The 23458-nt window shown below is 41.4% G+C and overlaps 1 protein-coding gene across 9 annotated transcripts in view; it reads left to right on the top strand.

Moving 5' to 3' along the window:
* MAP2 (microtubule associated protein 2) overlaps nucleotides 1–22457 on the top strand; it is a 468156-nt gene extending 445699 nt beyond the window's left edge. For 7 of the 9 annotated variants that reach the window (XM_068245203.1, XM_068245199.1, XM_068245201.1 and 4 more), the window contains 5 exons: nucleotides 4426–4778; nucleotides 6679–6771; nucleotides 8295–8376; nucleotides 13053–13165; nucleotides 22184–22457. In XM_068245203.1, the coding sequence (XP_068101304.1) occupies nucleotides 4426–4778; nucleotides 6679–6771; nucleotides 8295–8376; nucleotides 13053–13165; nucleotides 22184–22399 (857 nt within the window). In that variant the 3' untranslated portion in view covers nucleotides 22400–22457. The remainder of the gene's footprint in view (nucleotides 1–4425; nucleotides 4779–6678; nucleotides 6772–8294; nucleotides 8377–13052; nucleotides 13166–22183) is intronic. The other 2 variants (XM_068245205.1, XM_068245207.1) reach the window with 1 other exon arrangement.
* The last annotated feature ends 1001 nt before the right edge of the window (nucleotides 22458–23458 follow it).

Below are 23458 nucleotides of genomic sequence, written 5' to 3'. Positions count from 1 at the left end.
GCCACCAACAAGCAAGAAAATGCTCAATATAATTTTTATAGTAAGGTAATTTTTCATCTACTTTTTGGTACGTTTCAGTTGCAAAGAAGATACATGTTATTTTATAGAGAACATAAAAATGATCTCCGGGGAGAAAACGCAGGAGATAAAGTTAATTGAATAAAGTCCATTGACTGCTTAACATCTGGAAAAGCAAAAGGCAATTGACCTTTAACCTGTGGCAGCTACACCATGCATACTTGGTGGGAGACCAATAAGACCTATTGTCAACAGTATTAGCTTGGTGACATGCCACAATCCTAGTTATCATACTTCAGTCATAGTTCCTAAACTCTAAATAATTATTTAAGAAGGACAATGGATTTATTTTAGGAACATAAGATGGAGTCTAAGGTGTCCTACGATGACACATACCTGTCCACTAGTTTACCTACTGTAGAAACAAACAACTGAGAGGGTGCAGAATTTTTTGAAAATTTGAACACCTTGAGCAGACGGATACAACTTAATTTGGACCTCTTATGTGATTTTCTGGACCTCTGACTAAATATCACTTGTTTAAAATACAGGGATAACTCCTACAGACAGAAACAATAAATGTGTCAAAGTCCAATATTCAAGAGATCATATAAATTCCATGGATAAAAATGTCAAGACAGGATTGATGTTTGATTGTATCCTCAACATACAACCACAGTACACAGTTTCACCCAGTTCAATGTACAATCTTACCTGTTCTATGTAAAATGAGGGACTAGCTAAAGTATGCATGCAAACCATATTCACTCAGTTTACCCTACTTCTGCATTGATATGGCAAGATTGTACAATTATGATTGCATCATTAGTGGACCTTTAAACAATAAACTCCATAATAGTGTTAGTTGACTCAGTGTTTCTCAACATAATCACATTTTATTCTGTACCCCCTTTCTGAAAGATAGTATGCACCAAGTACCCCCTGTTATGGGTGAAGTCATATTGTGTAACCTTATATGGTTTGATAGGTCTCGGACTTAGGAGACCTGGGCTCAAATCTCGGCTCTTCCTATTCAGTAAGCTAGCACCTATTCAGTAAGGAGTTTTTTACAGCGCCAGTCGGTGGTGGAAGAGGAGTGATGGAAGAGTCTCTTTTACCACACCTTAACCACCACCAAGTATCGCTGTAACTCTGACACCATCCCCTGGTTCCCAATCACATGTCATATCATGTGATCGGGACATAGAAGTCATGTCAGCTTGCCTTGTTCTAAGTATTAATACAGGATAACCAGTAACCTACCTGGACACCCTGTTTGTGAAAATATGCTTGTTTTTTTTTTCTTGTTTTTTTTTTACTCTACTCAAAGCAGTTCTTTTTTGTTTTGGTGGTGTGGAGAAGCATTAGAACTGGCATTTCCTGAACAGTAATGTAAAACTTTGCAAACAGGTCACAAGTGATATAATCCTATAGCAAGCTAACCTAAAACAATATGGAATTTCACTTTACGTTAGCCTGGAGATGACGTAATTGTCACTCAATACTATTCTTTGTAATCATTTTTAATTTTAGTCCTGTGTGTACAGGCATCCTCTGTCTTATGCCACTGCGTAATCTGCAGATCAATGTGTTGGATTTCTTTGGTCAGTTGCTGCGAATTCCACCTCATTGGGGCGGTTATCCTCTCCTCTCTTTTCCATTAAACACCAAATACTGTTCATCATAGAACTGAACATGTAAGCCTTTAAAAGAATGCTGTCCAGATTGAAGAAGATGGTCAGATAATGACCAGCTGTTAAGTCAAGTCTGTATGTAGCTTAATTTATACAAAACTAGCACTACAGGTAGACCCCAACCTAGGAACACCCAACTTACTAATGACCTACTGATATGAATGGCCTAAAAATGTGAAATTTGATTCTGCGAAAACAAGTGAATTTTTTTTTCAAAAGACATTGTAGTTTTTGAGAAAATTAATATAAAAAATAATCAAAGAAAAATGGCTTTTAAACCGGTGAAATTACATTTTGCTGCAGTACACTGAGGGCATGGAGGAGAGAGGTGACACAATGGAGGAACACTGATGGTACAGGGGGACAGAGGTGAAACAGTGGGGGGGACTGATGGTACAGGGGGACAGAGGTGACACAATGGGGGAACACTGATGGTACAGGGGGACAGAGGTGACACAATGGAGGAACACTGATGGTACAGGGGGACAGAGGTGAAACAGTTGGGGGGGGGGGGACTGATGGTACAGGGGGACAGAGGTGACACAATGGAGGAACACTGATGGTACAGGGGGACAGAGGTGAAACAGTGGGGGGGGGACTGAAGGTACAGGGGAACAGAGGTAACACAAAGGGTACTAATGGATGCACAGGGTGGCAAAGAGAAGGTACAGGGGAAAATATGGAACAGTGTTTCAAATTATGGACCGATTAATCTGTCCTGATCTGAATTATGAATTATGGTCAGTTTAAGAACAAACCTACAGTCCCTATCTCATTCATTAATCTGTATTTGCCCAATGCCCTTCGTATATACAAGTGTAGCAATTTCCCTAAGAATGCAACAGTCCTTATCAAATAATGTTGTACAGTTGAATTACAGTATTTTAAAATGTTGACTTTACATTGGGAAAATAACAGAATGTGTAAGTTAATAGACTGCAAACTACAGAGAGCTGTTGGTGAGCAGTTAATTTAAATAATTAATTATTTTAGTTTAGATCTCCTTCCTGACTGGGTAGAGCAGCCAGTTGCTTTGCGATTTTTTTTGTTAGTGTTATAAGCACAACTTCTTGAAACTTCAATATTAACATATCAAATGAAGCCCTGTCTGACTGCCAACTAGATTCTGTAGATGGATTGACAGACTTATAGTATACAATCCTATGTATTCCTGAGTCAGTGCTTGAAAAATATAGATAGACTAATAAACACCCATACAAGGCCGTATGTGCAGCTGCTCCAGTACTTCAAACCAAGGACAACTATTAGATTAAAACTTGGAAACCAACAGTTTGAAAGCTCTAATTTGAAAAGCTGCAGTTGGGACTTATGTCAATACTAAAACGGCAATACACAAACCACATAGTGAATATACAGTATATACTCGCATATAAGCCAAGGTACCCACTTTTCCCTCAGAAACCAGGAAAAGTGATTGACTTGCATATAACCTCCTCCCTAATATAGTACAGTAGTACAGTAGTCAGATGTTCCCCCAGTACAAGTCAGCCCCCCTCCCCATAGTCAGGTGTGCCCCAGGATCATACATCTGTGTCTCAAGAAGCCACTAGATGGCGTCATAGATATGAGACACAGCGATTGCCACGCAGGAAGAATACTCAATCATTGCACCGCTGACACGTTGCTCCACTCTACAAGCCAGGGGACACAGGTAGTCTTGAGCAGCACACTCTACACACCATGTTGCAGGGGATGGAGGGCACGGACACAGCAGGGCACAAGCTGGTAAGAGCAGGATCACTAGTGCACAATCCTTACACTCCTCTGCCAGTAACAAAACCTGCTCCACCATCTGTTTTGCTCCACTGACTCGCATATAAGCCGAGGGGGGGGGGGGGGGGGGGGTAACTTTTCAGCACATTTTGTTATGCTGAAAAATTAGGCTTATATGCTGTATCATTCACTTGCATTACATATTTTATGTGTGTAAAAGCTGCTCAAGAATATGATGCACTCTGAAACCTGCTTGGTGGCAATAGAGATTTAACAAATTTTAAATAGTTCAACCCATGCACATCTGCTTTATAGAAAAGGGGAAAATGTTGGAGTCATTACTGTATGCCAAGGCCATTACAATTATAGTATTACACTATTATAGAATAGTGTATTTTTCATAGCCACTTTAATACGAGATTTAAGGGATTATTGTGTTTAAGTATGCATAAATCTTGCCTGAGCAAAGGAACTTCTAAGGTCCCTCCTCAAACTTGATTCCGCACACACCTCCTGTTTGCACAGCATAATCTCCATTTATGGAGAAATTCCTGTCCACTGTTAATTGTCTGTGTTTAACAAACCTCCAACAGGGCATATGCAAAGGCTAAGATAACGCTATGGTTTCTGCAGCAACTGTGGTAAGGTAATTTACACATTTCCAAAAAGCAAGACAACAGTCTCCATAAAACAGAGACAACGTATTATTCAGTTTGAAAAGATGATACGGCATGCTTGGACCAATATTTTATATGTACAGTAGAATAAGGCAAAGATGGACTCATGCAGAGGAAAATTTAGTTCAGGTTTGCTTTAAATAATAGTCCTGAATGATTCTTATCTGTCTACCATTATTTTAGAAGAACTTCTTAAATATTCTTGCTTTATAAGTACTGACAATTGGTTGATGGAGGTAAATGTTTCTGTAGACTAGAGAAAAATGTATCTGTTGCTTCAATTATGTGTTAATTTTTACTAGGATCTGAACCAATCTGGAGTCGAACAGGGAAGAGTGGAACTTCTACTCCAACCACGCCAGGATCTACAGCTATTACTCCTGGAACACCACCAAGTTATGCTTCTAGAACTCCAGGCACACCAGGCACCCCTAGCTATTCTCGCACACCGCGCACACCGCGCACTCCGGGAACTCCAAAATCTGCCATGTATGTGCCTACTGAAAAGAAGATCGCCATTCTTCGTACACCTCCAAAGTCACCTGCCACACTGAAACAATTGCGTTTGATGAACCAGCCACTACCTGACCTGAAGAACATCAGATCCAAGATTGGATCCACAGACAACATTAAATATCAGCCTAAAGGAGGACAGGTAAAGGTCTACATCCTGCTGCTCTGTTTTAAAACTCCATTTATGTGCGGCTGGCCACTGGAATATCCTCAAATATGACATGGAGTTTATTAAGATTATATTTTTTCTTATCAGGAACAAACAGTAATATTACAGTTCTGAAATTTAATTGTATATCTCTTTGAAGTCACTGTATGAAGCCAGCTACAATTAAATAGTCTATAACATAATATATTGTAGGTTAATACCATTACCGGGATTGCACCATTGGAAATCCTTCTCTACAGTTCAACACTTTGCATATTGGAGATGTTTCCCATAAACAGTCAAAGCAACACTTATCCATGGTGATCTAGTTTATAATTTGTTTATATTCTGAAATAAAGTGCTAAGTAAAGCTGTTCTACCTTCATAGAGAGAAACTTAGAACAGTGCAGGCTGAAGGTATCTGTACCTGGATCACTGAACAAATGCTGCACAGTGTTAAAACGTAGTACTTTATTGTGGTCAAATACCAAATATCAAGATGCCCACTAACATGTTTCAAACTCGCACTGGCCCTTAGTCATAGTCAAGTGTATAGGCTTAGCAGAAACATTTAAATATGTAATTAGCTCATCCCACAGGTGTCCCACCCAAAGGTGCACACCCAAAGGGGGGGTACATATGCACAAACAATAAAAACAATAATTACAAATGTTAAAACCAATAGCGTCAAGCAACAAGGCATATCCAATTAGAGTAATCCATTCTTATAGTTACATAGCATATATATTGCTAGATGAAGAGTGTAGTAGAGCACCAAAAATATGTACCGTATATACATAAAAATATACTGCTGAGCACTAAACAGGGGGTTTAAACTTGCAAACCATTCTGAACTTACATGATGAGACTAATGGCTTATCTTGCATTAAGGCCATTTGGGGCCCATGAACCCAACTCAAAGATCATCCGGGCTTCTTTTTATATTCAGCAACTAATGGGTGTAGACACACGCTCAGTGCCCTGAAATTGAAAACTGGTCATGCCACCCTTGTGGACTGTCAAAAAGTGTTAAACAGCATTGGAAAGGTTGCTGGTAAGCTACCCAGGACCCTTGTAGTGCTCTGCAATCCATTGTTTAAATGCTGCATGTGTTAGACACACACTTTTACTTAAAGAGAACCAAATCCAAAGCTTGGGTTCAGAAACTCATATTTACCTAAGGCGAGAGAAGCCTCTGAATCCTAATGAGGCCTCCCTCTCTTTTCTCTGGTTCCCCATTGCCGCTCTTCAGCTGATTGGGGCCATGTTCCTCTTCTAGCATGAGCACGGCCGTGCTGCAGCTGTGTGAGCATGGCCACACCTGCGCTGTAACATGGAGATGCTCATGCATGAGCGACTCTGTCTTACTGAGCAGGCACAATATGGCTACGCTTCTGCTTGAAGAGGAGGTCGGCCCTGATCAGATTACCAACAAGCCCACAAAGATAAATTAAGCAAAACATAGTTCAGATGGTAAAATCCTTAACCTCAGAAGAGCTCAGCCAAGTTTCTTTCTGGAACTGCCTAAGTTATTTAGTGTTTCAGTAATCCTCCTACCACCACCAAGAATTTCTGCATTTGTTTCCCTCTAGTTCCTGTTCACTAGTCAATCATGTAAACTGGTTAGATAACTTATCAATTGCATTTTCTGAAACATGCTGCTATAGTGTTACATGCCTTTCTTTATACGTACACTTGAGAATTATAATCATTGGTGTATGTTGTACAGCCAATAATAACGTAAGGTTTCCCTTCATTCTCTGGAATTGACTTGTGCTACAGGAAGCATCAGGACCCTTCTGATTGGGTCAGCTGTGAAGTACATTACAAGTATAGGTTTTGGTGCTTCCTGATTTCACATGGGCACACTTATTCTGCCTCCTGTTCCTTTTAGGTTAAGATCTTAAGTGAGAAGATTGATTATAGTGCTGTTCAGTCTCGTTGTGGCTCCAAGGATAACATCACTCATAATGCTGGGGGAGGTGAAGTAAGTAAGGGCACACTTTACAGTAGAATTTCTTCCCCCACTTTCTTGGTGCTCCTTTCAAGATCATCGGAGGTTCTACCCTTATTTGTGCCTCACCTAACCTCTCAGCACTTGGTCTGTCCTATATGTCTGTATGCTCTATGTTCACTCTTGTAACAAACTTCTAAAGCTTACTTTGGTCGCGTGAGCCACTAATCTAAAACTTAACAGTTTGAAGAGTTATCAGTTACGTGCATGTCTAGAGAACACGTTCTTCACCAAAGAACTCCAATTTTGAGATCTCCTTTCCTCTGTCTTCTTTTCTTGTCAAATGTTTGGAAATAATAGAAGCCATGTTCAGTTTATGAAGATGAGAAAGCAACTGCATTGCTTTCCATCTGGAGTCAAATGATACAGGGACATAGTAAATCCTAGTGAATTCTAGATGGGCTGGCGGTTAAAAAAAAATCTGAATTTTTTTTTATGTATTAAGGAATAGATGAAGGAACACTTAATGTGAGAGGGATCTAGAGGCTGCCATATCAGTTGTCTGGCAGTCCTGCTGACCTCTTTGGCTGCAGTAGTGTCTGAATCACACACCTCAAACACGCATGAGTCTAATCCAGGCAGATTTCAATCAAACAACTGATCTACATGCTTGTTCAGAATCCATGACTTAAAGTATTAGAGGCAGAGGATCAGCAGGGCAGCTAGGCAACTTGCATTGTTTAAAAGGAAATAAATATGTCAGCTTCCATATCCCCATTGATTCACAAAACGTTTCTTCCCATGATTTATCTCCCATTATTTGTTTTTCTCCTGATTAATTTAAAATGGTATTATTTTTTAGACAAGGTGAGAAAGAGGTAAGAATAGTTGATTCATTTGAGAAGATTTGTGAATCAACCTCAATGTATCTACAGTACCATGTTAAAAAAAGAAGTTCAACCCAACACTACCAGAATACCTGGTTATTGGTAAGTTTGGGTGACAGGCATTGTTTTGCTGTCCCTAGCCTACTTTCAGCTAGGTGTTGAGTTAGTTCTCTGCAGGGTAATTTTTAGATAGTGTTTGACACATCCAGGTGTTTTCAAGCAGAATGCTTGTAACATGATAGAGAAGATATTGAAAAGCATTCTGTGAGTCTGGAAACAGTAACTAGAATCAATGGAACTGTCTCAGGAGAATAATAATACTATATCGTCAAACACTTAAAGCCATTTTAGCTTATATGCATTAGGGGATTAAATACCAGTCAACGACAACCACAGATCCAAGTACAGTGACCTTTTCACTTGAATGTAACCTTTGCTTGTTGCATTAACTCTCTCCTGAATGCGGTGTAAGAAGGGTTGCTTGAAGTAGAAGCTTTCTGCACCACTGACCTTTGTATCCGCACTTCCTATGAAGCATGAACCTGCTGTTATAAACAAACTCTTTTCCACCCTTTTCACTAATTTTCTTGGGAAAAGGCTTAGCTGGATCTTAATTAAACCTTCATGCTTTTATTACATCTTAATTTACCCTTCATGCTTTTATTACAGATCCAGATTGTAAGTAAGAAGATTGACCTTAGCCACATTACATCCAAATGTGGATCCCTAAGGAACATACGCCACAGGCCAGGTAAAAGTTCAGATCTTCCAGCATCATTTGTTTCATTAAATAATAATTTATCATAGTTGCTTACAGAGTTATTCTAGTGGGATTCTTCATAAAGGTGAATCCCATGTGGTCAAAACAGTAGTATGTATGAATTTGGTGGAGGTAGTTTGGGCACAGGCTCCAGATTTCACCTATGCACCACCCAAAACAACCACACCAAATTCATACATACCATAGTATAAAGAATCATAAACAGCTATATGTTGGCAACATTTTTAATTCTAATCTTTGCAAGCATCAGACTAAAATGTATTACTTTTCCTAAAAAATGTAAATTCTAAATAAGGCTAGGTTCACACTACCATGGGTTTATACTGCACAATGCACTGTCATCAGCCATGCCACAAACCTCTGTTCAGATCTGTCAGTGTCATTGTACATGTCATGATACCATTGCTATTATTACTGGTCTGGCTTCCACCTGGTGTCTGAAAAAATTGTGCTAGTTGGGATTTTCTATCCTGTCACACCAATGGACACTGTAGTACCATATATCAGGGGATAGACACAAAAAGATCCTTCATGGTTCTCCACTTCACCAATTTACATCACAATCAATTAGAAGGATTCAGAAAGGTTGAAAAGGCATCCAGAAACTGAAAATGAAGATAAATTGCTTTTTAATTATTCAAAAGTGCAAAAACATATGGAAATATATTCAATCAATAAATCTATCTTTAAGTGTAGCCCTTGCTCAAAATTATGAAACATGCAGACATTTTTTTATTGAATGTTTCCTTTAGGTGACAATGTGCAATGAGTAAAAGTTCATCTCGGATCCACTTTAAAGGAAACCTGAGACTTGAAATAGTGCAGCATTTATACTTACCTGGGGTTTCCTCCAGTCCCATGTGGGTTGTGGGCTCTTTTCCAGAGCCGTAGTGGAGCACAACTGGCCAATGTACCAGAGCTGACTACTGGACAACGGAGCTCCCTGGGAGGACAACGAGGAGGGAGCCCACTGCCCACATGTGGCTGGAGGAGGCCCAAGGTAAGTATACATGCTGCACTATTTCAGGCCTCAAGTACACTTTAAAGTGATCTTGATGCATAGAATGGGTGAAAATCTTTTTTTTTTCTCCCATCTGAAAAGGATCATTGTAATGTGGCTGTGAGATAGTCAATAAAGATCCCAGTCAGATACCATTTAGGTAGAAGTGACCGCAAAAGACCAGTTTACATTTGTCATTGATTCGAACCGTCGCCCGTCGGAGCTGTCGCCAGGCGATTGGCGCGGTCAATCGCCTGCTACAGCTGTCGCCGCAACTGTCGCTAGTCCGCCGTGTGTATGCAGACTAGCAACAGCAACACACTTACCATCGACGGAGCTTCCGGCGGGGGGGAGGAACCCTCGGCGACAGCTTCCGCCGCATCTCTGTCCCTCTGTGCGCCATGAGGGACCTGGCGACGAGCTGTCGCTGCTTTTTTTTTTTTTTTTTTAGTTGCGACTGGCAACATTTGTGCCTCGTGAGTACGAGGCTTTAGCACATAATGAAACATGAGTAAGCTTGACTGACAGAGCAGAAAGACTATGGTGGTATAAAGCAATTGACCTGTTTGGAAGTGCAATTAATAGAGGATTTGTGGGCTTTCCAAAATTGAGTTGGATTAAAGTAATGGAACACTTTAGAGACATATACAGTATATCAGAAAATAAACCCTTGAGGTGTGCGCCGTAAAACAAATAAATAAAAACACAGTTCAGTCAATTTGTAAGCATTAAAGAGACACTGAAGCAAAGAAAAAAAATGATGATATAATGATTTGTATGTGTATTACTGCTAAGAAATAAAACATTGGGAGTGGAGACATAAGTCTAATATTGTTTCCAGTACAGGAAGTGTTAAGAAACTCCAGTTGTTATCAATGTAAAAAAGCCATTGAGCTCCACGACTTTTAAAGTCGCAGAGAGCTCTGTCTTCTGAAGCTTATTATCTAAAGTGTCAGTCACTGTATTTTCTTTTTCTCTGCAGAGGTCAGGTCAATAGTTCACAAGACTGCTCTGTAAAAACATTTAGAATGCTGACTTGCTGAGTAGTGTGTAAACTGCAAATATTAGAGAATGATGCAATGTTATAAAAAAACACTATATAACTGAAAATAAAAATATGAGAATATTTTCTTTGCTACTAAACTTCTAGTAATTATCCGTACTACGCAACCAATTAATTATATCATAATTGTTTTCCGCTTCAGTATCTTTTTAAATAGAACATTATTTTTAATTCAATTTTTATTAAAAAGTTTAAATAAAAACCTCCCTATAAAGCCACCAGTTTGCTTGTAAATCTTAAGTCATAGGTTATGGTGGTGGTGAGGAACCGGACACATGGTACCCCGGTGACTTCAGTTTCTCCAATAGAGACTTGGTTGAGGGTGGGTGAGTGCTTTTTGAAGTCTACAGTCAATTCAACAGTTTTTGCTGTGTTGAGGACGATCTTGTACATTGTAGTTTTTTAACACTTGGTCAGGGTCTGAGCCCACTAACGCAGTTGTGTCTGCTTTTCAGCATCTATAATATTGATGTGTTGTTGAAAAGAGGACACAACTTTGTTAGTAGGCTCAAGCGCTTATTGATAGTTGTCCTTTAAAGGACAGTTTACTATGTCTTCTTCACGGCATTTTTAGAAGCGTTTGACGTCCAGTTTTTATCAGTTGCCAGTGTAAACCCATCCTAAATACTAAGTGGGTGAAGGGTAGAGCAATTGTCAGTTGCTTACAATTTAGTGTATTCTTTTGTCACATTAGAAACAAAATCTTTGTTTGAAAATGTAAAACGGAAAACGTCTACGTTATCAAGATAAGTACATGGGCTGAACAGATACTGTAACTGTACATCCAGACTATATCAACTGCATTTCAGAATAATTCTACATGTGAACTCACTTCCCATATATGCATCTCTGCGTTATTTTTTAACTCAATAAATGCAGGCTTTGAATTAGCATGTACTGTGTGTTAAGGCCATTGCAGTTCACACATATTATAACACGTGTTGTGCAATGCGCGTAAATCCACTACAATTTATGGGTAAAATATGTTAAACATCTTAAAGGGAACCTAAACTGATGCAGAAAAAAAAGAGATAAACTTACCTGGGGCTTCTACCGGCCTCCTGCAGCTGCCCTGTGCCCGCGCAGGTACTCAATGATCCTCCCGTCTCCCGCCATGGCTCAGTTTTGAATCTGCCAGTCGGTGGCCACAGTGCGTGCCCGCCCCCTGGCCGCGCGCGCCCTTGTTCATTCTCCCATTATGTGAAGCGCCCTGCACAGTAGAGATTTTCTCATATTGTACCTGTGCTGGATGCTCCCAGCACAAGAGCACAAATGAGGACGCACGTGGACAGGGCCTTGCAGGCGCAGTGGCCATCAACTGGCTCAGTCGGCATAATTGAAACTGAGCCATGGCGGGGGACCGGAGGATCATTGAGTACCTGCACGGGCACAGGGCAGCTGCAGGGGGCCGGTAGAAGCCCCATGTAAGTTAAACTTTTTTTCTGCATTGGTTCAGGTTCCCTTTAATTACAAATGTATTGTTTTCATATATGTGCTTGAAGTATCTTTTACAACTCTGAAATGGTTAAACCAAAAATAACAATGACAACTTCTTTTTCAAATCACAGGTGGCAACTATCTGTCATCATTGTGGGCTAGTTCCAAGCTTGGACTTGGAGCGCCGCTAGCTCGTGTTAACGTTCGGCTCCGCGATTGCGATTTTAACTAATATCTTGCGATTGTGCCGCGATTTGCGCTTGTGATTCACGTTCAATAGAATATGAATCACAGAGCAATAGCCCCCAAAACGCTGCATGCACCACGTTTGCGATTAATCGAAATTGCAACCGCTGCAGTGTGAATGTATCCATAGGGATACATTGTAGCAGTGCTTTGCTGATCGCCGGTGATCAGCAAAGCGCTGAAGAATCGCCCGAGTGTGAACCAGCGGTACGGAGAGGAGTCGGACCCCCTCCCTCACCTGGGGCTCCCCCGTCCGTACCCCCCCCCCCCCCCTCCAGCTAGTTTTGCTAAATTTAAATGAGCCAGCAGTGAGCGGGGAAGCAATTACCTACTTCCATACTTGCGTTCCACCACTCGCCGCGTCACTTCCTGTAGTTCCTGTACTCCTCTGTACTTCAGTGGGCGGCATTGCAGGAAGTGACACGGTGAGTGGTGGAACGCAAGTAAGGAAGTAGGTAATTGCTTCTCTGCTCACTGCTGATTAATTTCAATGTAGCAAAACTATCTGTAGAGGGGAGCACAGACGGGGGAGCCCCAGGTGAGTGAGGGGGGGTCCGACCCCCCATCCCACCGCTGTGCCCACTACTCCCCCCCCCCCCCTTGGCTGCTACCCCCTCCAGCTTGGTGCCCTCCCCCCACCGACGGCCAGGCAGGCATCGCCCTCCCACTTCCGCTGCCAAAGAAACCTGCCTCACCCCGCTTCATGGGCGGCCCGGGGCTGAGTAATATTGCTGTGCACTGCCTGCACACTGAAGTTTTACCAGCACTACATGAATCAGGTCCTTAAAGTACTTCTTTTGTTTATTTACAATATGTTTTGCTGTTATTAATAATAATTTTTAAAGATGTGCAGAAAGATTTCATTATGTGGTCTCAGTTTTATTATTGTCTTCTATACAGGTGGAGGACACGTGAAGATTGAAAGTGTTAAACTGGACTTCAAGGAAAAGGCCCAAGCAAAGATCGGCTCATTAGATAATGCTCATCATATTCCTGGAGGGGGAAATATAAAGGTAAGGAAGCTGATTATAGGATTATAGTATTGCCATTAGTGCATACTAGGGAGTGTTCATAAATCATACCTATAATAACAAAAGGTAGATGCTGAGAAGGTAGGTGCTCACTACTGGCCCTTACAGCAATGCAGGAGCGTGGGCGCAAACCCAGTAAGGCAGAAACATTCTTAAAGTGTAACTGTCGGGCATAGAATAAAAAAATCAATTATTTATTTTTATCTGGTAACAAGTAATAAGGATGCTAACCAGGCAATCCAAAAGTTAAAATCTCTGTTACTTTTCTTGTTTATAAATGATCATTCCCCAGTTTACCTGACTCTTATTTGGTACGTTGCCACACAAAGGAAGTTGCAGGGCATGCTGGGTTGTCTTTTTTTGCTTCTTTATTTCCCCTCAGACTTAACTAATGTACAGAAGCCAAAAAGGACAACCCAGCATGCCCTGCAACTTCCTTTTTGCGGCAACGTACCAAATAAGAGTCAGGTAAACTGGGGAATGATCATTTATAAACAAAAAAAAGTAATAGAGATTTTAACTTTTGGATTGCCTGATTAGCATCCTAATTACGTGTTTAACAGATAAAAATAAAGAATTGATTTTTGATTTTATGCCCGACAGTTACACTTTAAAGTGGAACTACAGTCTGGTATAAGATCTCAAATACTTTTCTAAAAGCTTTAAGTGTCCTTGATGGGCATCTCCATGTGTTTTCAGAAGGGGCCATCCCTTGGCTGTGGTTGGAAAGAAAGAATTGCACACACAATAAAGGAATGCTTATCACACACTCGCACTATAATAATAATGATAATAATCCTAGGATTTGTATAGGGCTTTTCTCCTGTTGGACTTTGCTTGATACTGGACTAATTTTGACGGATTCATGCAAACCATGGAGCAAACCATGACACTCACCAATATACACACAATATTGCACAGATTAACACAGATCACAGTAATCACAATAAGGCTCCCTGCACACTACAAATCCGTTTTGCGATTCCGATTTGCAATTCCGATTTTCCCTTAATACAATCAACAGAAAAACAGAGGAAAAAACATAGCATGCAGTAACAATTAAAAATCAGAATCGGATTTGCATGCAGTGTGCAGGGAGCCTAATAATGTGGTGATCAATTACGTAGTTATAGTGTAGTATTGTAGTGTAGTATAGTTATAATTTGTGTCTTCTCAGTGAAAATTCTGCATTTTTGTTCATCTTTCAGATCAATGGCTTATGCTGCCACACAGTTATGACATTAGGTCATCAGAAAAATCCCAGTCAATCCTTGCACAATAGACTTTAATCACAAAGCCCTTAACCTGTTGCTGACCGCGTCACACTAATGGGCGTGGCCGCGGCGGCAGCCCCAGGACCGCCTAACGCAGATTGGCGTAAAGTCCTGGGGCTCTGTTTTGCAGGCGATCACGTGCAGACTGCACGCGCATCTCCTGCTTGGGGGGCCGAGCTCCGCCCCGCTTTCAGTCTCCGAGCGGCTATTGCCGCTCGGGAGACTGTTAGACGGTGTGATCGCTGTCTATTTACACTTTGCAGTGCTGCGATCAGCAGCAGTGCTGCACTGGGGACAGCTGTGTGACACGGCTGTCCCCCTGGGGGAAAAGAGAGCGATTGTCCCTCATAGGCAGAAGCCTATGACAGCCGATCGCCGTAATTGGCCGGCTGTGGGGAGGGAGGGAGGGAAGGGTTTTAAAGAAACAGGTTTTTTTTAAAAAACAAAACAAAACAAAAAACACGAACAATAATATTTATTATTAAAAAAATAAACATGGGGGGAGTGATCAGACCCCACCAACAGAGAGCTCTGTTGGTGGAGAGAAAAGGGGGAAGGGGGAAATCACTTGTGTGCTGTGTTGTGCGGCCCTGCAGCTTGGCCTTAAAGCTGCAGTGGCCAATTTTACTAAAAATGGCCTGGTCACTAGGGGGATTTAGCCCTGCAGTCCTCAAGAGGTTAAAGAGGAAGTGTTGGGAAAATCTTAAAATTTAAAACACATACAAATAAGAAGTACATTTCTCCCAGAGTAAAATGAGCCATAAATTTTAATAGAAATCCGACATTACCGACAGATTTTGGGCTAATCCATCTCTCCATAGGGGATTCTCAGCATGGCCTTTATTCTTTATAAAGACATTCCATGAAAAAGATATATAAAGATGCTGGCCAGCCTCCCTGCTCGTTGCACACTATTTTAGAAGTTGGACAGAGCAACTGCCATTCACTAAGTGCTTTTATAAATAAAGAAAACCCTGAGAACCCCCCTATGAGAAGATGGGCTAGTCCAAAATCTGTCAGTAATATCAGATTTCTACTACTTACTGCAAGTGACAGCAACATAGGAGAAAAGTAATTTATGGCTCATTTTACTCTGGGAGAAATGTACTTATTATTTCTATGTGTTTTAAATTTTAAGATTTTCGCGACAGTTCCTCTTTAAACAGTTAATTGGTTCTGCTGTTCCTGAAATGCTCCCAATCTTGACTCAACAGCCAATGATTATGCTTTTTTCAATATCTGAAAATTAGCACGTTTCCCCCAAGACAGCCACAGGTACCATAGTAATAACTTGCCGCCTTATATACCCATAAAGTCTGTCAATTCTTTCTTTGTCTGTGCATCACTGATGTCAGAGATAGGCGATGGTCGCAATAGCTTGCTTTACAGAACAGTAACACAAGGAATATTACGCTAAATATTTTGTATTAACCACTTGAGGACCACAGTCTTCCTACCCCTTAACCCCCTTGCCGTTCCAATTCTGGAGGCAAGAGGGCAGCGCAGCACTTTTTTTTTATTTTATTTTTTTTTAAATCATGTAGCGAGCCCAGGGCTCGCTACATGATAGCCGCTGAGCAGCGGCAACTCTGCAGCCACTCCGATCGCTTCCGGCGATCGGAGTAAGCAGGAAATCCCGTTCAGAACGGGCTTTCCTGCTGGGCTTCCCCGGTCGCCATGGCAACCGGGCAGGATGATGTCAGAGGGAATCCCGATCCACCCCTCAGAGCTGCCTGCCACTGATTGGCCAGGCTGCGCAAGGGGTCTGGAGGGGGGCGGCGTGGCGGATAGCGGCGGATCGGCGATGAGCGGCGGTGATCGAATGTTACAAGCAGCTAGCAAAGTGCTAGCTGCATGTAACAAAAAAAAAATTATGCAAATCGGCCCAGCGGGGCCTGAGAAATCCTCCTGCGCAGGTTACCCCGAGGTGAGCTCGGGATAACTGGCAAGGAGGTTAAGGACCAGAGCCTTTTTTTCCATTCAGACCACTGCAGCTTTCACGGTTTATTGCTCGGTCATACAACCTACCTAAATGAATTTTCCCTCCTTTTCTTGTCACTAATACAGCTTTCTTTTGGTGCTATTTGATTGCTGCTGTGATTTTTAGTTTTTATTATATTCATCACAAAAGACATGAATTTTGTCAAAAAAAATGATTTTTTTAACTTTCTGTGCTGACATTTTTCAAATAAAGTAAAATTTCTATATATATTTTTGTCCAAATTTATTCTGCTACATGTCTTTGATAAAAAAAAAATCCAATAAGTGTATATTTATTGGTTTGGGTAAAAGTTATAGTGTTTACAAACTATGGTGCCATAAGTGAATTTTCCCATTTTGAAGCATCTGACTTTTCTGAACACCTGTCAGGTTTCATGAGGTGCTAAAATTCCAGGATAGTATAAATAACCCCCAAATGACCCCATTTTGGAAAGAAGACATACCAAAGTATTCACTAAGAGGTATAGTGAGTTCATAGAAGATTTTTTTGTCACAAATTAGTGGAAAATGACACTTTGAAACAAAAATAAAACAAAAAAGTTTCCATTTCTGCTAACTTGTGACAAAAAAAAAAGAAACCTGCCACGGACTCACCATGCCCCTCTCTGAATACCTTGGGGTGGCTACTTTCCAAAATGGGGTCATTTGTGGGGTGTGTTTAATGTCCTGGCATTTGAGGGAGTGCTAAATTGTAAGCACCCCTGTAAAGCCTAAAGGTGCTCATAGGACGTTGGGCCCCTTAGCGCACCTAGGCTGCAAAAAGAGGTCACACATGTGGTATCACCGTACTCTAGAGAAATAGTTTAATGTGTTTTGAGGTGTATTTTTACACATACCCATGCTGGGTGGGAGAAATATCTCTGTAAATGAGATTTTTTTGATTTTTTTTACACACAATTGTCCATTTACAGAGAGATTTCTCCCACCCAGCATGGGCATGTGTAAAAATACACCCCAAAACACGTTATACTACCTCTCCTCAGTACGGCGATACCACATGTGTAACACTTTTTTGTAGCCTAGGTGCGCTAAGGGAGCCAACGTCCTATGAGTACCTTTAGGATTTCACAGGTCATTTTGAAGCATTTGGTTTCCAGACTACTCCTCACGCTTTAGGGCCCCTAAAATGCCAGGGCAGTATTGGAACCCGACAAGTGACCCCATTTTAGAAAGAAGACACCCCAAGGTATTCCATTAGGAGTATGGTGAGTTCATAGAAGATTTTATTTTTTGTCACAAGTTAGCGGAAATTGATTTTTATTGTTTTTTTTTCCGCAAAGTGTCATTTTCCACTAACTTGTGACAAAAAATAAAATCTTCTATGAACTCACCATACAACTAACGGAATACCTTGGGGTGTCTCCTATCTAAAATGGGGTCACTTGTGGGGTTCCTATACTGCCCTGGCATTTTAGGGGCCCTAAAGCGTGAGGAGTAGTCTAGAAACCAAATGCCTCAAAATGACCTGCGAATAGGACGTTGGGCTCCTTAGTGCACCTAGGCTGCAAAAAAGTGTCACACATGTGGTATCGCCATACTCAGGAGAAGTATTATAATGTGTTTTGGGGTGTATTTTTTCACATACCCATGCTGGGTGGGAGAAATATCTCTGTAAATGGACAATTGTGTGTAATAAAATAAAAAAATTGTCATTTACAGAGATATTTCTCCCACCAGCATGGGTATGTGTAAAAATACACCCCAAAACACATTATACTACTTCTCCTGAGTACGGCGATACCACATGTGTGACACTTTTTTGCAGCTTAGCTAAGGGGCCCAACGTCCTATTCACAGGTCATTTTGAGGCATTTGGTTTGTAGACTACTAACGGCTTAGGGCCCCTAAAACGCTAGGGCAGTATAGGAACCCCACAAGTGACCCCATTTTGGAAAGAAGACACCTCAAGGTATTATGTTAGGAGTATGGTGAGTTCATAGAAGATTTTATTTTTTGTCACAAGTTAGCGGAAATTACTTTTTATTGGTTTTTTTTTCACAAAGTGTCATTTTCCACTAACTTGTGACAAAAAATAAAATCTTCTATGAACTCATCATACCCCTAACAGAATACCTTGGGGTGTCTTCTTTCTAAAATGGGGTCACTTGGTGGGGTTCCTATACTGCCCTGGCAATTTAGGGCCCCAAAACCATGAGGAGTAGTCTGGAAACCAAATGCCTCAAAATGCCTGTTCAAGGGTATAAGCATCTGCAAATTTTGTGATTGACAGGTGATTGACAGGTGATCAGTGAGTGATTACAGGGAAGAATAGATGTATACAATACACAGGGGGGGGGGGGTTTGGGGGGGGGTCTGGGAAGGATCTGAGGGTGTGGGGGGGTGATCAGGAGCCCCCAGAGAGCAGATTAGGACCTAATAAAAAAATAGCGTTGACAGATAGTGACAGAGAGTGATTGATGGGTGATTAGGGATGTGATTGGGTGCAAACAGGGGTCTGGGGGGTGGGCAGGGGGGGGTTTGAGGAGTGCTGTGGGCGATCAGAGGGAAGGGGGGGAAGCTCAGTGTGTTTGGGTGCACATAGGGAGGGCTGCAGCCTGCCCTGGTGGTCCCTCGATCACTGGGACCACCAGGGCAGGAGGCAGCCTGTATAATACGCCTTGTATACAATACAAAGCATATTATACCTTGTATTGTGGCAGATCGGGGGTTAACAACCCGCCGGCGCTTCCGTACGGCCGGCGGGTTGACGTAGCGGGTGGGCGGAGCCAATTGCCAGAGGATGCGAGCGCAACGAGCGCGTGATCCCCGGCACTAAAGAGCAGAACGACCCTCCGCCAATCGGCGTATTGCGGTCGTTCTGCGGGCCACTTTGCCGCTGCCCATCGGCTGTGGGCGGTCGGCAAGTGGTTAAACAGAACTGCTTTAGGTATCTATCATGCAGCTTACATCCAGATCTCACATAAACAGCTTCCTCTAACATGCTGCATTTCTTGCTAACATTTATACAACTGATTTTACTTTCACAAAGTGTACCTAGCATCAGCCAAACAACAAAACTGCTATATTTGGGCTCTTCTCCTCCCTTGATAAAGCAGTGTACATTCCGCAGAATTAGTGAGGGCTGTGTGCGGAGTTCTTGGCTGCGACTGCTCGCCATCCAGATCTAATACACCTGCCTGCCTGAATCTGTACTCGTTTCCTGGGTCACATAAGCACACTTCTCATTCCACATGGTCAGGTCACCTATTTCACAGTTATGATTTATGCAAAGGTCTTTTGTTTGTTTGTGGTTTTGTTTTTTAAATATTTTTTGCACTACTGATTTTTTTGTTTCTATGCACTTTGCATCTAAATGAGTTCAGTATGTAAGTACATATTCAGCTTGATTCACTAAACCGAGATAATTCATATCACGGTCGTTTTTACGCACGCAATCGTGAATTATCACGCACAATCGTGAAAATGTCATTGTTTTCATGTGAAAATTCGCACTTGCACGCGTTAATTCGCAATTGCGAGCGCAAATTCGCAAACGTGCTCTGCGTAGCCATTTTTACATCTTGCATCAGGCTGTCTGCATATATTCATAGATTAATTACATATTCATGATATATACTGTATATACTATGGCTTGTAGCAGTGACAGTCTTTTATGGGCATTTTAATTATGTTTTAATGCAAAGATAAAATATACCAGATCATTTTGTTATATCTTTTCGACTAAACAACGAAGTGGTGCTACTTATATGAGACAGACAAGCTTCTCCTTTCCTATTTGTGCTTCTACATACAGTACATTGTCTTAGCACACTCCTGTTCTTATTATATACGGCAGGTGCGGATCTTTCCTCATTAGCTATATTCATATTTTTTTTCTGCCTGCATTTCTTCTAGAAGACATTTTAGGAAAGAAATTACAAATTTAAAAATGGTTCATATTCTGAAAACGACACATGCGCTACAACGACTATACAAAGCAATGCATTCATACCCGATTGTTAGTTTCTTACTGTGGTTTGTGCACAAAAGGCCTTAACCACTTGACCACTAGGGGGATTTCCCCTTTAGGATCAGAGCAATTTTCACCTGTCAGTGCTCCTCCCTTTCTTTCGCCAATAACTTAATACTAATCACAACAACATAATCTATATCTTTTTTTTTTCACCACCAATTAGGCTTTCTTTGGGCGGTACATTATGCTAAGAATTATTTTATTCTAAATGCATTTTAATGGGAATAATAAGAAAAAAATTGAAAAAAAATCATTATTTCTCAATTTTCAGCCATTATAGTTTTAAAATAAAACGGTCTACTGTGGATAAAAGCCACACATTTTATTTGCCCATTTGTCCTGGTCATTGCAACGCTTACAATATTTCCCTAGTACAATGTGCCAATATTTTATTTGGAAATACAGGTGCATTTTTTCAGTTTTGCGACCATCACTAATTACAAGCGCATATAAACAAATATAACAACAATATACCCTCTTGACATACATAATAAAAAAAAAATGCAAAAATTGTATTTAGGTACTGTGGGAGAGTGTAAGAGGTAAGCAGTTAATTTTAAATGTAAATATAGGGCTTTTATTAAAAAAAATATGTATGTAGGTATAATTTTACTAGTTGGCCACAAGGTGTTGGTGTACGCAAAAAGGAATTAATGCGTGGATGAGTTACTTCCTAGTTACAATGAATGCAGGCATGTCATTGATGCCGGTGATCATTGACATGGAGACTTAGATCAATGAATGTGTTCCCATTCACTGATCTCTCCTCTAACAGGGGGCGATGAGTACCCGCACTGGAGCGTTTTCCGGCTATCCGCCACAATAGACGAGGATCTATGTGCCTGGGACTTTAGATGACATTTCCCTTGGCGTAGATATACTGCACAAGGTGCAGTAAGTGGTTAAATGACACCTGAAATGAAAGCAATATGGAGGCTGCTATATTTATTTCCTTTTAAACAATGCCAGTTTCCTGGCATCCTGACAGGGCTGGCGCTTCCATTAAGTGCTTCCAGGCCCCCAACCCCCTCACCTTAACTCTTAAACTCTTACGTGCTCTCCGGAGCCCCTGCACAATAGCAGCATTGGTATCTCACCTGTCCCGGCAGCCAGCACGATGTTCTGCACCTTCGTGCTCCTTGTCTTCTTCCTACCGCCTGCCTCTTGTGACCGGCATATGTCATTAGGCTTACGCATAGCATGTGCTGGTCACAAGAGGCAGGCAGCAGAAAGGAGACAGGAGTAGTGTGCTGGCCACCGAGACAGATAAGTTACAATGCTGTTATTGTGCAGTTGCAGAGTTTGCTGGGGGGGAAGCGTTTACCTTTGCTCCCCGGCCCTATCTGATCTTGAACTGGCCCTGCATCCTGCTGATGTTTAATGCATCAGTAGTGTCTGAATCACCTACTTAAAACAATGATGTGGCAAATCCAGTCAAACATATGATCTGCATTGTTGTTCAGGGCCTGCGGCTAAAGGTATTAGAGCCAGAGGATCAGCAGAACAGCCAGGCAACCCGTACTGTCTAAAAGGAAATAAATATGCCAGCCTCCATATCCCGCTCACTTTAACTGTCCTTTTATATGGCTGTAGTTCCTGCACAGCAGCTCTTTGTCCATTTACAGATGAATTCTGTAGTTCACTGATACAGAGTAATAAAGTGGCCTTATTATTGTGCTGACCTGTGTGTTTTATGATGTGTGTAGAAGACATTAAATCATTGTATATTGCTTTCCCTTCCCTCTCCTGCAGATAGACAGCCAGAAGCTGCACTTCCGAGAATCGGCTAAGGCTCGTGTAGACCATGGTGCAGAGATCATCACACAGTCTCCAGGAAGGTCCAGCGTCGCCTCTCCACGGCGCCTCAGCAATGTGTCTTCCTCCGGAAGCATCAACCTGCTAGAATCCCCACAGCTTGCTACTCTAGCAGAAGACGTCACTGCAGCCCTGGCCAAACAGGGCTTATGAATGTGTTCTACCTTTAGCAGTGAATGAAGTTAATATTAAATAATATTAAGAATGAAAATATTTACGCATGAGCTCTTGGCAGGATTTGGGCTCAAAGCAGGTGTCACCTTCATTATTTATCCTTCAACACAAACAAGCAAATATCACATCATGTTAAGCCTATACCCATGTAGGTTTTCTCACTGTATACATGATTTTCCATGTGCAGATGCCAGATATACTCATTACGTCACAACAACTGACCAATGATGATCTTAGGATAGCAGTAGACAGGTAAAACTGGCCGTGCTTCATCACTCTTCCACTGGAATTAGAAGACCAAATGTCACCTATTACGACATTGTCAAAACATCACCCAAGTTGTTATCACTGCTCTTAACTAGTCTTGCATGGAGCCCTAAAATACTTGGTGTAATTTCAACATGTGCCTGCAGGCCACCCGAGCAGAGTTTGTGTAAGAGCCATGTCCCGTCAGAGCGGCTGCTCATTTTCTTGTTCAGTTTAAACAGTGGTCAAGCTCTTTGTTCCATCAGATCCCCAGTCCCCATAGGCTAACAGTCCCATTGAAGCTTGCTGCTGTGTGAGAGATCAGGAACGGTGTGTTAAGAGAAAGAGACAAACAATCTCCACTTCCCAACCTTAAAAGCCAATTTTTGTTAGCATTAAGTTGGTCATGCTATTGCAGTGGCAGAGAAGCAACCAATTTGACGAGGGTCCTTCAAGGAAACTGGTGAAACACTGTTATAAGGGAGCAGTAAATAAAGCACTTGTTTTTTTGACTAGTACATGTATATTTGATGGTCTTTAGCTACTAGAATTCCTGCATTGCTTTGTAACATGGTGCATCGCAGACTTTCCAAGCAGCTGAGGCCACGAACAGAAAATTTTAGCTTTGTGCATAGGCAAACATTTCCAACTCCTTTTTCCACCTGTTTGATACAGTATTATTAATCTAGATGTATATATATTTCTCTGTGGCCATGTTTTCATGCATTCCCCTACCCATTCCCTTTTCATATACTTGAAAATTCCATTTCTTACTCACAGTATCTGTGTCTA

The sequence above is a fragment of the Hyperolius riggenbachi genome, chromosome 7, assembly GCF_040937935.1.
Source record: "Hyperolius riggenbachi isolate aHypRig1 chromosome 7, aHypRig1.pri, whole genome shotgun sequence".
Lineage (NCBI taxonomy): Eukaryota > Metazoa > Chordata > Amphibia > Anura > Hyperoliidae > Hyperolius > Hyperolius riggenbachi.
This window is presented reverse-complemented; position numbering and strand designations above follow the sequence as displayed.